This window comes from Eubalaena glacialis, unplaced genomic scaffold (assembly GCF_028564815.1).
Source record: "Eubalaena glacialis isolate mEubGla1 unplaced genomic scaffold, mEubGla1.1.hap2.+ XY H_4, whole genome shotgun sequence".
In the NCBI taxonomy this organism is placed as follows: domain Eukaryota; kingdom Metazoa; phylum Chordata; class Mammalia; order Artiodactyla; family Balaenidae; genus Eubalaena; species Eubalaena glacialis.
In genome coordinates, this window is record NW_026871158.1 from 418,682 (window position 1) to 432,204 (window position 13,523).

The 13,523-nt window shown below is 43.5% G+C and overlaps 1 protein-coding gene across 1 annotated transcript in view; it reads left to right on the forward strand.

Annotated features, from left to right (window-relative positions):
• The first annotated feature begins 9,121 nt into the window (after window positions 1–9,121).
• The window catches only part of LOC133083033 (protein WWC3-like), a 42,700-nt gene continuing 38,298 nt past the window's right edge, over window positions 9,122–13,523 (forward strand). Inside the window, exons 1-3 of the mRNA XM_061179694.1 lie at window positions 9,122–9,207; window positions 10,027–10,578; window positions 13,387–13,397. Of these exons, the coding sequence (XP_061035677.1) occupies window positions 9,152–9,207; window positions 10,027–10,578; window positions 13,387–13,397 (619 nt within the window). The 5' untranslated portion in view covers window positions 9,122–9,151. The remainder of the gene's footprint in view (window positions 9,208–10,026; window positions 10,579–13,386; window positions 13,398–13,523) is intronic.

Below are 13,523 nucleotides of genomic sequence, written 5' to 3' on the forward strand. Positions count from 1 at the left end.
CCCTGCCTCTTGCATCTCCCTCCCTCCCACCCTCCCTATCCCACCCCTCTAGGCGGTCACAAAGCACCGAGCTGATCTCCCTGTGCTACGCGGCTGCTTCCCACTAGCTATCGGTTTTACATTTGGTAGTGTATATATGTCCATGGCACTCTCTCACCCTGTCACATCTCACCCCTCCCCCTCCCCATATCCTCAAGTCCATTCTCTAGTAGGTCTGCGTCTTTATTGCCGTCCTGCCCGTAGGTTCTTTGTGACCTTTTTTTTTGTTTTTTAGATTCCATATATAGGTGTTAGTATACGGTATTTGTTTTTCTCTTTCTGACTGACTTCACTCTGTATGACAGACTCTGGGTCCATCCACCTCACTACAAGTAACTCAATTTTGTTTCTTTTTACGGCTGAGTAATATTCCATTGTATATATGTGCCACATCTTCTTTATCCATTCATCTGTCGATGGACACTTAGGTTGCTTCCATATCTTGGCTATTGTAAATAGAGCTGCAATGAATATTTTGGTACATGACTCTTTTTGAATTATGGTTTTCTCAGGGTATATGCCCAGTAGTGGGATTGCTGGGTCGTATGGTAGTTCTGTTTTTAGTTTTTTAAGGAAGCTCCATACTGTTCTCCAAAGTGGCTGTATCAATTTACATTCCCACCAACAGTGCAAGAGTGTTCCCTTTTCTCCACACCCTCTCCAGCATTTATTGTTTGTAGATTTTTTGATGATGGCCATTCTGACTGGTGTGAGGTGACACCTCATTGTAGTTTTGATTTGCATTTCTCTAATGATCAATGACGTTCAGCCTTCTTTCATGTGTTTGTTGGCGATCTGTATATCTTCTTTGGAGAAATGTCTATTTAGGTCTTCTGCCCATTTTTGGATTGGATTGTTTGTTTTTTTGATATTGAGCTGCATGAGCTGCTTGTACATGCTGGAGATTAATCCTTTGTCAGTTGCTACATTTGCAAATATTTTCTCCCAGAGAAATGGAAATAAAAAGAAAAATAAACAAATGGGACCTAATGAAACTTAAAAGATTTTGCACAGCAAAGGAAACCATAAACAAGACGAAAAGACAACCCTCAGAAGGGGAGAAAATATTTGCAAGTGAGGCAACTGACAAAGGATTAATCTCCAAAATTATTTTAAGTCTTTTTTTCTTAGTGAGTCTGGCTAAAGGTTTGTCAATTTTGTTTATCTTTTCAAAGAACTTGCTCTCGGTTTCATTGGTAATTTCTACTGTCTTTTTAGCTTCTATTTCATTTATTTCTGCTCTCATCTTCATTATTTCCTTCCTTGGGCTAACTTTAGACTTCATTTGTTCTTCCTTTTCTAATTCCTTGAGGTTCAAAGTTAGGTTGTGTATTTGAAGTTTTTCTTATATCTTGTAGTAGGAATTATCACTAAAAACATTGCTCTTAGAACTGCTGTGTAGCATTCCAGAAGTTTGATGTGTGTATTTGGTGTGTACAGATATAGAAGTGTATTTTTCTTTTTCTTGTGGTGTCCTTGTCAGGTTTTGGTAACAGGGTAATGCTGGTATCATAAGTTAGGAAGCATCCCTCATCTTCAACTTTTTCAGAAAGTTTGAGAAAGACAGGTATTAAATCTTCTTTGACTGTTTGGTAAAATTGACCAGCGAAGCCTGCTGGTCCTGAACTTTTGTTTGGTGGGAAGTGTTGGATTACTGATTCAGTGTCCTTACTAGTTATTGGTATGTTCAGTTTTCTATTTCTTCATAATTCAGTCCTGCCTTGTATGTTTCTAGGATGCATCCATTTCTTTTGTATTGTTCAGTTTGCTGGCATATAATTGTTTATAGCAGCCTCTCATAATGCTTTGTTTTTCGGTGGTGTCAGTTGTAACGTCTCCTCTTTTATTTCTGATTTTATTTATTTAAGCCCTGTCCTTTTCTTGACGCGTCTAGCTAAACTTTTGTCAATTTGTCTATCTTTTAAAAGAAAAAAGGCCTCTTAATTTCATTCATCTCTTCTATTGTCTCTCGAGTCTTTGTTACATTTATTTCCATCCCGATCTTTGTTATTTCTTTCCTCATAGTACCTTTGGGGTTCATTTGTTCTTCTTTTTCTATTTTCTTCCTGTGTAAAGTTAGTTTGTTTCTGGAGTGAGACATTTTATTACCAAGAACCGACCTCTTACAACTGCTTTTGCTGCATTACATAAATCTGTTATGTTGTATTCTCATTTTCTTGAGGTTGTTTTTCTTTAAATTTCTCTTTTGATTTCTTCATTGACCCATGGACGGTTCACTACATGTTGTTTGATCTCACACATTTGTGAACTTTCCAGTTTTGTTTCATAATTGATCTCTACTTTTACACCTGTTGCCGAATACACTTGAATCTTCCTTTACTTTTGTAGCCTAAAAAATAATTTCTTCTCCATAATGTTCCATGTGCTCTTCAGAAAAATGTGTGATTCTGCTGATTTTTTTCTTTTTTTTTGATGGAATATTCTGTATATATCTGATAAATCTATGTGATCTCACATGTTCTTTAAGGCCGACGTTTTCTTACTGATTTTCTGTCTGGATTATCTGTATGGTTGATGTAAGTGGAGTATTAGAATCCCCTACTATTATTGTATTGATGTCTACTTCTCCCATTAGGACTGTTAATATTTGCCTTATATATTTAGATGGTTCTGTGTTGGGTGCATAAATGTTTACATATGTTATATCCTCTTACTGGATTGACCCCTTTATCATTAGGTAATCCCCTTCTTTGTCTCTTATTACAGTCTTTGTTCATAAACTCTATTTTGTCTGATATATATATGTATACCTGCCACAGCTTTCTTCTGGTTTCCATTTCTATGGCATATCTTTGTCCCCCCTTTCACTCTTAGTCTGTGCCTGTCCTGATACCTGAAGTGGGTCTCTTGTAGGCTGTGTATAAATATGTTGCTATTTTTTTTAGCCATTCAGTCACTCTGCTACTTCTGAATGGAGAATTTAGTCCATTTGTATTTATTGCCATTTCATTTTTTTTAAACTTGTTTTCTCGTTCCAGCATTCCTTTCTTGTTTCTTGCTCTCTTCCTTTGCAGTTTGCAAATGGTATGCTTAGATTCCTTTGTCATTATTTTTTGTGTTATGTACCACAGGGTGTTGCTTTGTAGTTACCATGAGGCTTACAGGTAACAGCTTATAACAGTGTATTTTAAGTTGATAACAACTTAAGTTTGAATACATTCTAAAGCTGTAAGTTTTTATTTTCCCACACACAATTTTTATGTTTTTGATGTCATGTTTTACATCTTTTGTCTTGTGTATCCCCTAATACCAATTATTATCTTTACAGTAATTTTTACTACTTTCATCTTTTAACCTTCATACTAGCTTTACAAAAGATTAATCCACTGCCTTTCCTATATATTTACCTTTAACGGTGATTTATATTTTCATATATGTTCCTGTTAATTAGTGCCCTTTCTTTTCAGCTTAAAGAAGTCCCTTTAACATTTCTTATAAGACTGGTTTAGTGGTGATCACCTCCAGTAGGATGGCTTGTATGGAAAATTCTCTCTCCTTTACTTCTGAATGGTAACTTTACTGGGTATTCTTTCTTTCTTTCAGCACTTTGATTATATTGTGCAGCTCCTTTCTGGGCAGCAGAGTTTGTGCTGAAACATCTGCTGATAGTCTTCTGAGTATTCCCTTATGTGTAACAAGTTGCTTTTTCTCTTGCTGCCCTAAGTCTCTGTCTTTAACTTTTGACATTTTGATTATACTGCGTCTTGCTGTGGGTTCCTTTGAGTACAGCTTATTTGGAACTCGGAGCTGGATGTGTTTCCTTCCCCAGGTTAAGGAACTTTTCAATCGTTCTTTTTCAAATAAGAGTTCTGCCCATTTCTCTCTCTTTTCTCCTTCTGGGTCCCCTATAATATGCGTATCAGTCCACCTGATGTTGTCTCACACATTCCCAGAGCTGCCTTCACTTTAAAATTTTTTTTTCTCCTTTTGCTGCTCTGCTTGGGTGAATTCCACTGCCTTTGCTTTGAGTTCAATGATCCTTTCTTCTACTTCTTCTAGGCTATTGAACCCCGCTAGTGTATTTTTCAGTGTTTTTCAATTTTTTAGCTCTGTGACTTCGATTTGGTACTTTCCTATATTTTCTGTCTTTGTTGAACTTCTCACTGTGTTCATGCATTCTTCTCCTAGCTCAGTGGGCATCTTTATGATTATTACTTTGAATCCTTTATCACGTAAATTATCTACCTCCATTTCATTATGTTTTTCTCCAAGGTTTTATTTTATTGTTCCACGTACAGCATATTCCCCCTCTTCCTCATCTTGCTTGACTTTCTGTGTTTGCTTTTATACACTCCATGAAATAGCCACCTCTCCCAGTCTTGGAGGAGTGGCCTCATTTAGGAGATGAATCTTATCCTTCAACCTTGCAGCTCTTGCTTGTCTCTCAAACGTTGGTGATTGCTTGTCCAAGCAGCTCATTTTATTTTTAATATCTCCCAGTTGTTGAGTGTGTTCCAGGACCTGTCAGTGTCCCAAAGAGGTCAGGGAAGACCTCAGCACCACCTAGGTTCAGGCTGATTGGAAGCCTGACCCTGAAAGGCAGCAGCTTTTAAAGAATGCAAATATGTACAGTCCCGTACAACTGTTAAGCTAAGCTCTGCTGGCCACCAGACCAGGCCATCTGCGGGTGCCCCTCTGGTGACAGTTGTCAAATTCAGGCCTCCATGAGAATGGATCAGCACCTTCTTGGAGATTACGGTAAGCTGTAGTGAAGCAATGGGAGAGTGCAAAGATGTCATCCTTCAGCCTGTTTTCCCAGACAGCGAGTCCATAGGCCTCTGGATGTGTGCAAAACCCAAAGCCTGACCCTCACACCAATGTTCCTGCACAAGCAAACAGGCTTCTTCCACAGAAGGAGGGGGTGTTTTCAGTGTGCTATCTGTGCAGTGCCCTGGGTGTGGTAGCCAGCTGTGTCTCTGACTCTTATGGGACCCAGGTACACAAGCCTCTCTGGGCAACAGGCCAGGCATTCATTGGGGTGGGGGGGGAGGAGGAGGGTTCCGTGGGCAGCAGCCACAAAAGCAGGGCACCAGACACGTGTTAAGAGCTCCCCTCCAAGACAGTCTAGCACTCTGGGGCATCAGAGGGGGAGCTCAAAAGAGAGCACCTGCTTTCCTAGGTCCCTGGAAGGCTTACAGTTAGCCCTTTGATGTGTGTTTAATTTAGAAGCCTGCCCCTCAGTCCATAGCCATGAAAATAAGCTCATCAGTCTCTTTCACAGAAAGACCTAGCTCCCTGTTCCGTTGCCTCCTGCTGTGCTCTGGGATGGTAGCTGTTTAAGAACTTTCCTCCGTTGGTCACCGTCTTCTGGGACCCACTGACCACCACTGGCTGCCAGAGCCAAGCAATGTAGAGGTGTCCCCTGGCAGCAGACACAAAACCTGAGGCACCAGATAAGGTCCTTTATGGCAGAGAGAAGCAAGCTGAAGCAAAGCAGAGGGACAGTGCAAAGATCCTGTCCTCCAGCCTCTGTTCCCTGAGAGCAACTCCACAGACCTCTAGAAGTGTGTCACACCAGAAGCCTTCCCCTCAAGCGAAAGCTCCTGGACAAGCAAACAGTCCTCTTTCTCAGAAAGACTAAGGCTGGGTTTAAGTCTCTTGTCTGTGCAGTGCCCTGCGAGTGGTAGGTTGCCAAGAACTGTCTTTCAATTGTTACAGTCCTGAGGGACCCAGACACCCAAGACTCCTGACGTCCACAGCCAGGCAATCAAGGGGCAGCCACAAAAACCTCATTACCACACATAAAAATTGGGGTACAGGATATGTGTAGAAGGCCCCCTCCTAGAGATACAGGTGACCTAAAACACAGAGTGAGCATAAAAATGGCACCCAGAAAAAGGGGTGGGGAGAAATAAACAGAAAAAAAAGAAATGAAAAGAAACAAGCAAACCAATAGGGTACCCACTGGCATTAGCAAGGCAAAGGGACACCACGAAAGATGGCATCCACTGGAAAGGAAAAATGTGGTACAAATTGGATTTAGCAAGGCAGAGGGAAAGCAGGAGGATGGCACCCCCAAGCCTCCATCACCAGAGAGTATCACAGCCAGCCCTCTGCCCCTCAGACCAACACTTTAAAATTAGCAAATTCACCCATTTCATCCTTTTCAAAGGGATGCTTCTGCGCTGGGCCCTGGGGTGGATGAGCTCACGTGGGGGTCCTTTAAGGACTTTTAGTTCACCACAGCGCTGCAGGTCTTGTGGGTGTCAGCCCCACCAGTCTTCAGTCACATGTTTTGGGTGCTCCTCGCTCAGGTGCAGGCCTTAAAAGTTGAGGTGCCCAACGTGGGGTTCAAACTCTTTGCTCCTCAGGGAGAAGCTCTTGGTTTTGACTTCCCTACTGATCGTGGTCACCATGCTGTGTATGGCAAAATTGTGTCTCAGCCTTTCCTACCTACTTCAGTGTGTTCTCCTCTCATTCGCCTGATGTGAAGGGGTCACTCCACCAGTTCTTATGTTTTCTCCAGAGGAAACTGTTCCATATGTATCTGTAGATTCAACATGTTCGTGGGAGGAAGTGAGTTCAGGATCTTTCCATGTTGCCATCCTGAAATGGGCAATCATACTGTGCCGTTTTTGTTAGATAATACGTCTCTTGCGTTATGGCATAAAGAATTCATTCACTGTAACTTCAGAATTGCTTTTTAAAAGTTATTTTTATTTTATACAAGACATTCCTAAAATATTTTCCCTAAATATTAAAATGTTATAGGGAAATGGATACTTTAAAAGCCTATAGTTAGAAGAATTTACTGTAGCATTTTTGAGGTTTTTGGTTCTAGAACATTTTTACACTATTAAAATGTCTAAGTGGAGGTTCCTTAAAAAACTAAAAATAGAACTACCATACGACCCAACAATCCCACTACTGGGCATATACCCTGAGAAAACCATAATTCAAAAAAAAGAGTCATGTACCACAATGTTCGTTGCAGCTCTGTTTACAATAGCCAGGACATGGAAGCAACCTAAGTGTCCATCAACAGATGAATGGATAAAGAAAATGTGGCACATATATACAGTGGAATATTACTCAGCCACAAAAAGAAAGGAAATTGAGTTATTTGTAGTGAGGTGGATGGACCTAGAGTCTGTCATACAGAGTGAAGTAAGTCAGAAAGAGAAAAACAAATACCATATGCTAACACATATATATGGACTTTAAAAAAAAAAAAAAAAAGGTTGTGAAGAACCTAGGGGCAGGACAGGAATAAAGACGCAGACGTAGAGAATGGACTTGTGGACACGGGGAGGGGGAAGGGTAAGCTGGGACAAAGTGAGAGAGTGGCATGGACATATATACACTACCAAATGTAAAACAGCTAGCTAGTGGGAAGCAGCCGCATAGCACAGGGAGATCAGCTCGGTGCTTTGTGACCACCTAGAGGGTTGGGATAGGGAGGGTGGGAGGGAGACGCAGGAGGGAGGAGATGTGGGGATGTGTGTGTGTGTGTGTGTGTGTGTGTGTGTGTGTGTAGCTGATTCAGTTTGTTGTACAGCGGAGGCTGACACACCATTGTGGAACAGTTAAGCTCCAATAGAGTTGTTAAAAAAAAAAAAGTCTAAGGATCCTGAAGCACTTTTGTTTTTGTGGATTTTATCTGATTATATTTAATGTATGAGTAATTAGAATGGAGAAGTTTAAAAATATTTATCATCTATTATGTGATAATAATGCCCATTATATTTTAACATGAAAAATTTATTTTATAAAAAATAATTTTTAATAATTGTGTAGAAGAGTGGTATGGTTTTACAATTTTGGCAAGTGGTTTACTTAGTGGAAGACAGCTGCTTGACCAGGTGTTGTGATGTGTCAATTTGATTAGGTACATGAAGAAAATCTGACTGCATATGGATGTGTCACTGAGAAATGGAGCCTTACTAGACACCCTAAAAGGGTCTCTGGGATCCCCACTGATCCTTGGACCACACCTGGAAAACCACTCGTTTACTATTCAGATCTAAATTTGGTCATTTGCTCTTGCTACGAAGGTATTTGATTAGTCAGAAAGTACTGTGATTCCTGCATGCTAGATTATAAAGGAATGATGTGTCTTTACTATAAAACAAGAGCTTTACATGGAAACATTTTGAAGTTCTGTTTCCATCTAAGAGAAACGAAGGTATGATACAGTTTATGTTTATCATTCAGGCTTTAAATTAATTCTGAGTAGCTTGTCTTCCATTTTGTAAATTAGTGGTATACCAGTTTTTGCTTATCAGTAATAGTCAACACTTTGTAACTCTGGCTGCTGCCAAAGTTCACCTCCTTCTGGTTTCCTCTCCTTGAGCATTTTGCCTTCCCTAACAGGTGAAAAACTTTGTTTAATGGGTTCTTTCCACTGTCACGTGTCAAAATGCAATCATTTTGATTTGTAAATCAGTCTTTCGTTATAAAGGCAAGATTAATCAGTCCCCTCTGTTCAACAATTATTTACTGTATGTGCAGGGCTCTAGTCTCGGCAGTAGGCTTACTACAGTAGGAGAAAAATATTCTAGAAAATTATGAAGTAGAAGAAGGCAGAAGGAAGAAGAAGTATATACCTCCAACCCATGATCTAGGGACACGGTTGATATTTTGTTTCATTTGATTGTGATCTTTTATTCTCTAGATACTAGAATTGCATTTATTTTTTGCCTGGAAGAGGGCCTAGGATGAGGGAATCAGATTTATTCCAAGGAAATCCAGTAGATTTCTATGAGCCCTGCATTTGAACCCATCTGCTGGATTCCCATCCGTCTGTCTATTTACCTGCCTGTCCACCCACTCATCCTCCCATCCGTCCATCTTATCTCTCTATCCATCCATCCACACATCTGTTCCATCACACATCCAACTTCTAGTGTGGATCACTCGCACTGTTCAGGATTCTAGAGGTACAGTGCGAAATAAAACAAAAAAAAAACCCAGTTATCTTGGAACTTGTGACGTAGGTGTGCTTTTAGAACTGATAGTCATTAATCTGTTTTGGTGGAATATAGAGTTGAATTTCTTGTTAGGAAAATATACTTGGCATCTTTGAAATCCACCAGTGGACTGTGTTTGTACCTACAGGATTCTACTTCAGGAAAAAAGAAACTGTCTCCTGATGCAGCTGGAAGAAGCCACCTGCCTAATGTCCTATCTCCAGTCCCAGTTACAAAGGTAGGTAACTTGATTATCATCTTATAACATAGTGGCCGTGAACTTCACGCTTTGATAGCGCCCCTGGTTTTCTCTCCCAGAACTTAGAACCTGCAGTGGTTGTAAGCACAGGACAGGAAAGTGAAGACAGGATATTTTTAAGACGAGCTGCTTATATATGACCCAAGGAATATGAGGAGAACCAAGTGTGACTTCAGAGTAATGAATCTTAAGTCAGATTTATCGAAGGATTTTGTAACTCAGAGCATCAGGAGTGTGTATGTCCATCTACATAGATGCACACATACACTTTTAATTATTTTTTTTTAAGATATTCATTTTAATTAGGCCTGAATATCTTTAAAATCAGATTTGGATGCTCAGTAAGAGCTCCAGTTTTCAAGCACTTACCGTATCGTGAAGTGTAGTGTTAGGGGCTTTCTGGGTATTATTTTCTCAGTTCTCCTCCTCACAGCGCCTTGAGGCAGGAACCGCTATCATCCCAGCGCCGGGTGAGAAGGTGGGAGGCTGGGAAAGGGCAAAGCCCGTGACCAAATCAAATGCATTCAGCTAGTCTTGAGTTTGAGCTGGAACTTGAACTCGAGCAAGAGCCCTTGACGTTTACTACTGCTCTCTACTGACAATCAAAGAAACAAAGGAGATAGTCACGAAGGGGCGGGGGTGGAGGGGTGTCTTAAAACGCTCCGAGGTGTTGAAGAGGCGCCGGGTGAACGGGCCCGAGGCAGAGTTTTGCTCCTCGTGGAGCAGACCGGAGGCTCGGCTCGCGGTGGGGACGAGCAGGCTCCAGCCGCGGACTCCAGGCTGCTCTTCTCGTTTCAGCCTGTCCGCCAGCACCCTGACCGTCTCCTCGGGGAGCAGCCGCGGCTCCCTGGCCTCCAGCCGCGGCTCCCTGGCCTCCAGCCGGGGCTCCCTGAGCTCCGTCAGCTTCACCGACATCTACGGCCTCCCGCAGTACGAGAAGCCCGACGCCGAGGGCGGCCCGCTCCTGCGCTTCGACCTCGTCTCCTTCGACTCCCTGCGCCGGGACGCCCCCTTGGCGGAGGCCCCGGGCCCCGCGGGCCTCCACAAACACACGCGCTCCCTGGACACGCCGCAGTCCCTGGCGTCCCTGTCCTCGCTGTCCCCGCCCAGCTCGCGCTTGGACACGCCCTTCCTCCCGGCCTCGCGAGACTCGCCCCTGGCCCAGCTCGGGGACGCCTTCGAGGTGGCGGGCCTGGGCGCCCTGGACAGGCTGTGCGCTCAGGCCTCCGCCTTGGGGGACGAAGACCCGCCGGGCGCGGCGTCCCTGCCGCCGCACGGGTGCCCCGGGGACGGGGAAGGACCTCGCGAGCGAGGACCCCAAGCGGCTGCCGCTCCCACGGCTGCACGTACGTCCTGATGGGTCCGGTGGGTGCCCCGGGGCCGGGGAGGAAAGGTCTCGAGTTCAGGGAGGAAGCCGCGTGCATCCGCATGGAAGCCAGCTGGCTCTGCTGTGGCCTAGTGAGCCCTCAGCTTAGGACTCTCCAGGGCAAGAGGAGGCCCGCACGCCCGCTCGCTCGCTCGTTCTGCGTGCTTTTGCCCTGGGTCCTTGAAATGTCATGGAAAGTAGTCTTTCCCAGGCATTTGGCTTGTTTTCAGAATATACTTAATTGTCGAAAATGAGACAGTTCCTCCACATTCGGAGGCTGCTGAAGAGGTACTCGGGCCTTCATGAACTCTCCAGGGCGTGTGCCCAGATGCAACGTTCTGTGTGTGCCCGCCTCAGACCAGCACTGGGGCTGCTGTCTGGCTGTGGCCCGGCAGAAATGTCTACTGACGTTGGCCCTGTGACTTCATCTCTTCATCCTTTGTTCCTGGAATTTTCAAAGACTTAATTCTGTCACGCAGGAAATGACAGTATTTTGCATGATTTCAGAAGTTGTCCCAGTAAGCATTAGTCATTTCTACCAAATTACTTTCTCTGGTGCTGTTCAAATCCGTGCCTACTCAACTCTAACTGCATATCCTTGGGCGCACCCTTAGATCTGGTTGACTCGCGGCTTCATTGCTCTTCAACAAATACACCATTTTGTTACCCATGGGTTATATACACAGTACTAGTTTCTCTTAGCATTTACATATCTGATGACAGACCAGCTATGTTCTGAATCAGTCCCTTGGCTAATTGGCACCTCCATTGTTTTCCTATCTTTTTTGTTTGCAAATGCTGCTCATACATTATTTCAACATCCCAATATGAATTATTTCCATAGTTCATATGCATAGGTAAGCTGCATTTACTTTGTTCTTTTTTATACCCGTATTCTTTTGTCCATTTTCACTTATTGTCTAACTTTTTTCTTTTCCCTTTGCAAACTTTCCTTAAAACTTTTCCATTTTCACTTATTGTCTAGCCTTTACTCTTCTTTTCCCTGTGCAAACTTTTCTTTTCCCTATGCAAACAGTCCGAAATATAGAAGTATCAATCCAGTTATACACAAAGTCAGCAAAAGATGTAAGGACCCCTTTCGGTCCAGGGGAGAGACTGGGTGGGAAGGAGAAGAGCTGACTTAATTTCTGATGCTGATTTCTTTATATTTCATCCACCACTTGGTGGTGGATGTTGTAGTGCTTCAAGCTTCGTAGACTGGGAGGTCTTTGCTATCGGCACGGTCAGATACTGCCACCTGGTGGTGCGTTCACGTATGAGTAGAATTGGGCCCTTACAAACTAGAGGTACTTGACTCAGTGAATGGGTCTTGATAGGTGCTTGCGCAGGGCTGGGTGAGCAGCTTCAGGCCTGGACGCAGGGTGACTCCTTGCCTCCCTTGATGCTTGTGGGAATGCCTGAGCCTAGAGTCATCGCAGCTTCAGAAAGTTGGCGAGGATCTCAGTACTCGTTATAATAACCCCACCCCTCATTTATGACGCCCGAGGTCACGTAGTTCCCTCCACTCTCCAGTCTGACTAAGAACAGTACCGTCTAAGTTTGACTCAAGCAAGCTTTAGCGAGAAGAATTTTAGTAACATAAGATTCAGAATTGCCCATTGTGTTTTAAGTCAGTCTGAGGGGACAGAAGGTGGGGCAGGGGAGTGGGGAAATAAACTGTCATCTTTAACCGTTTTTACATGTTTACTACAATTTTATCTTCCCCACACTTTAAAAGTCAAATGTGTCATGATTCTGAAATCCGTTCCTGTTTTCATTTCGCACTGGTATTTGCTAATACGTCCATAAATATTTTGACTTTGTTCATCTGTTTATTGATGTTTTTTTTACATTCATACCCTGTTTAAAATTGTTGGCTTAAATGCTACAGTTTTTTCACTTTGTGCTTTTTTTTTTTTTTTTTTAATCTCTTTTCTCATGCGGCTCGACAGAAATGTTCACTGTAAGTGACCTTGGACTTCCGCTTCGCCTTGCTGGTCAGGCTGTGCCACATCTTTGTGCAGTGAATCAGTGTATTTAGGATGGTCGGGGTGTGGTCAGGAAGGGCATAGCTCATAGCTGTGCTTTAATGTAGCTCAACAGTTGCTCTTATTATTGTTGTTGTCGTTTGAACGGTATTCATCCTGGCTATGAAAGTTGTGTAAGAACTTTTCTAAGAGCTTGACGTATTTTTTCCTTCTTGTGTTTTTTTCCCCAGACTTTAACGCTTTCATTATTTTAATATGCCAGCTGGCAGCTTTGCCCACGGTGTGATTTTCCTTATACTTTCCTCCCTTTTGTCAAGCAGCGTTGCTGTCCTTAGGTCTCAGTGTCTGTGTGTCTGTGTTTAATGATGGAAGGGTCAGAGGTTTATAAAATGAATGTGTGGAAGCTTGTTTATTCCTTACTTCACTGGCGTTGCTCCCCACTTTCCGTCTCGTTGCCTTGAAGCCCAAGAGCAGACGGTTGCGGTGTGTACTGTGGAGTGTGCCGTGTGCTTTCTTTCTCACCCAGGGCAAGTGCTGACCGTACCTCCTTCTGTCAACTCCTGCATCCGGTTGCTCCGTGAATGTGCTAAGCCCAGGATCACTGAGGGTTGATTCCCCCATTTCCTTTCTCTCTTCATCCACTTTCATTGCAGTGAGAGAGCAATTTTGTCAGTCACACCATTGGGTTGCCTGGAAGTTAACTGGATCATTGTGCGGTGTTACTTCCTTAAAGGCATGTAAGGCCGAGTGTCAGGGCTGGGAATGGAAGTAGTGAGCCATTGTGTTTGCTGGGGTTCCATGCAGCAAACTGAGGGGTTCTCTCCGCAATTCAGAGCTGGGGGCTCTGGGTCCTTCCGTGGGGCGGGGGTGACGAGCAGAGCTGGACTTGGGAGTCGTCATCTACGATCTGAGAGTCGGTGCCTCCGGCCACCCCAGGACGG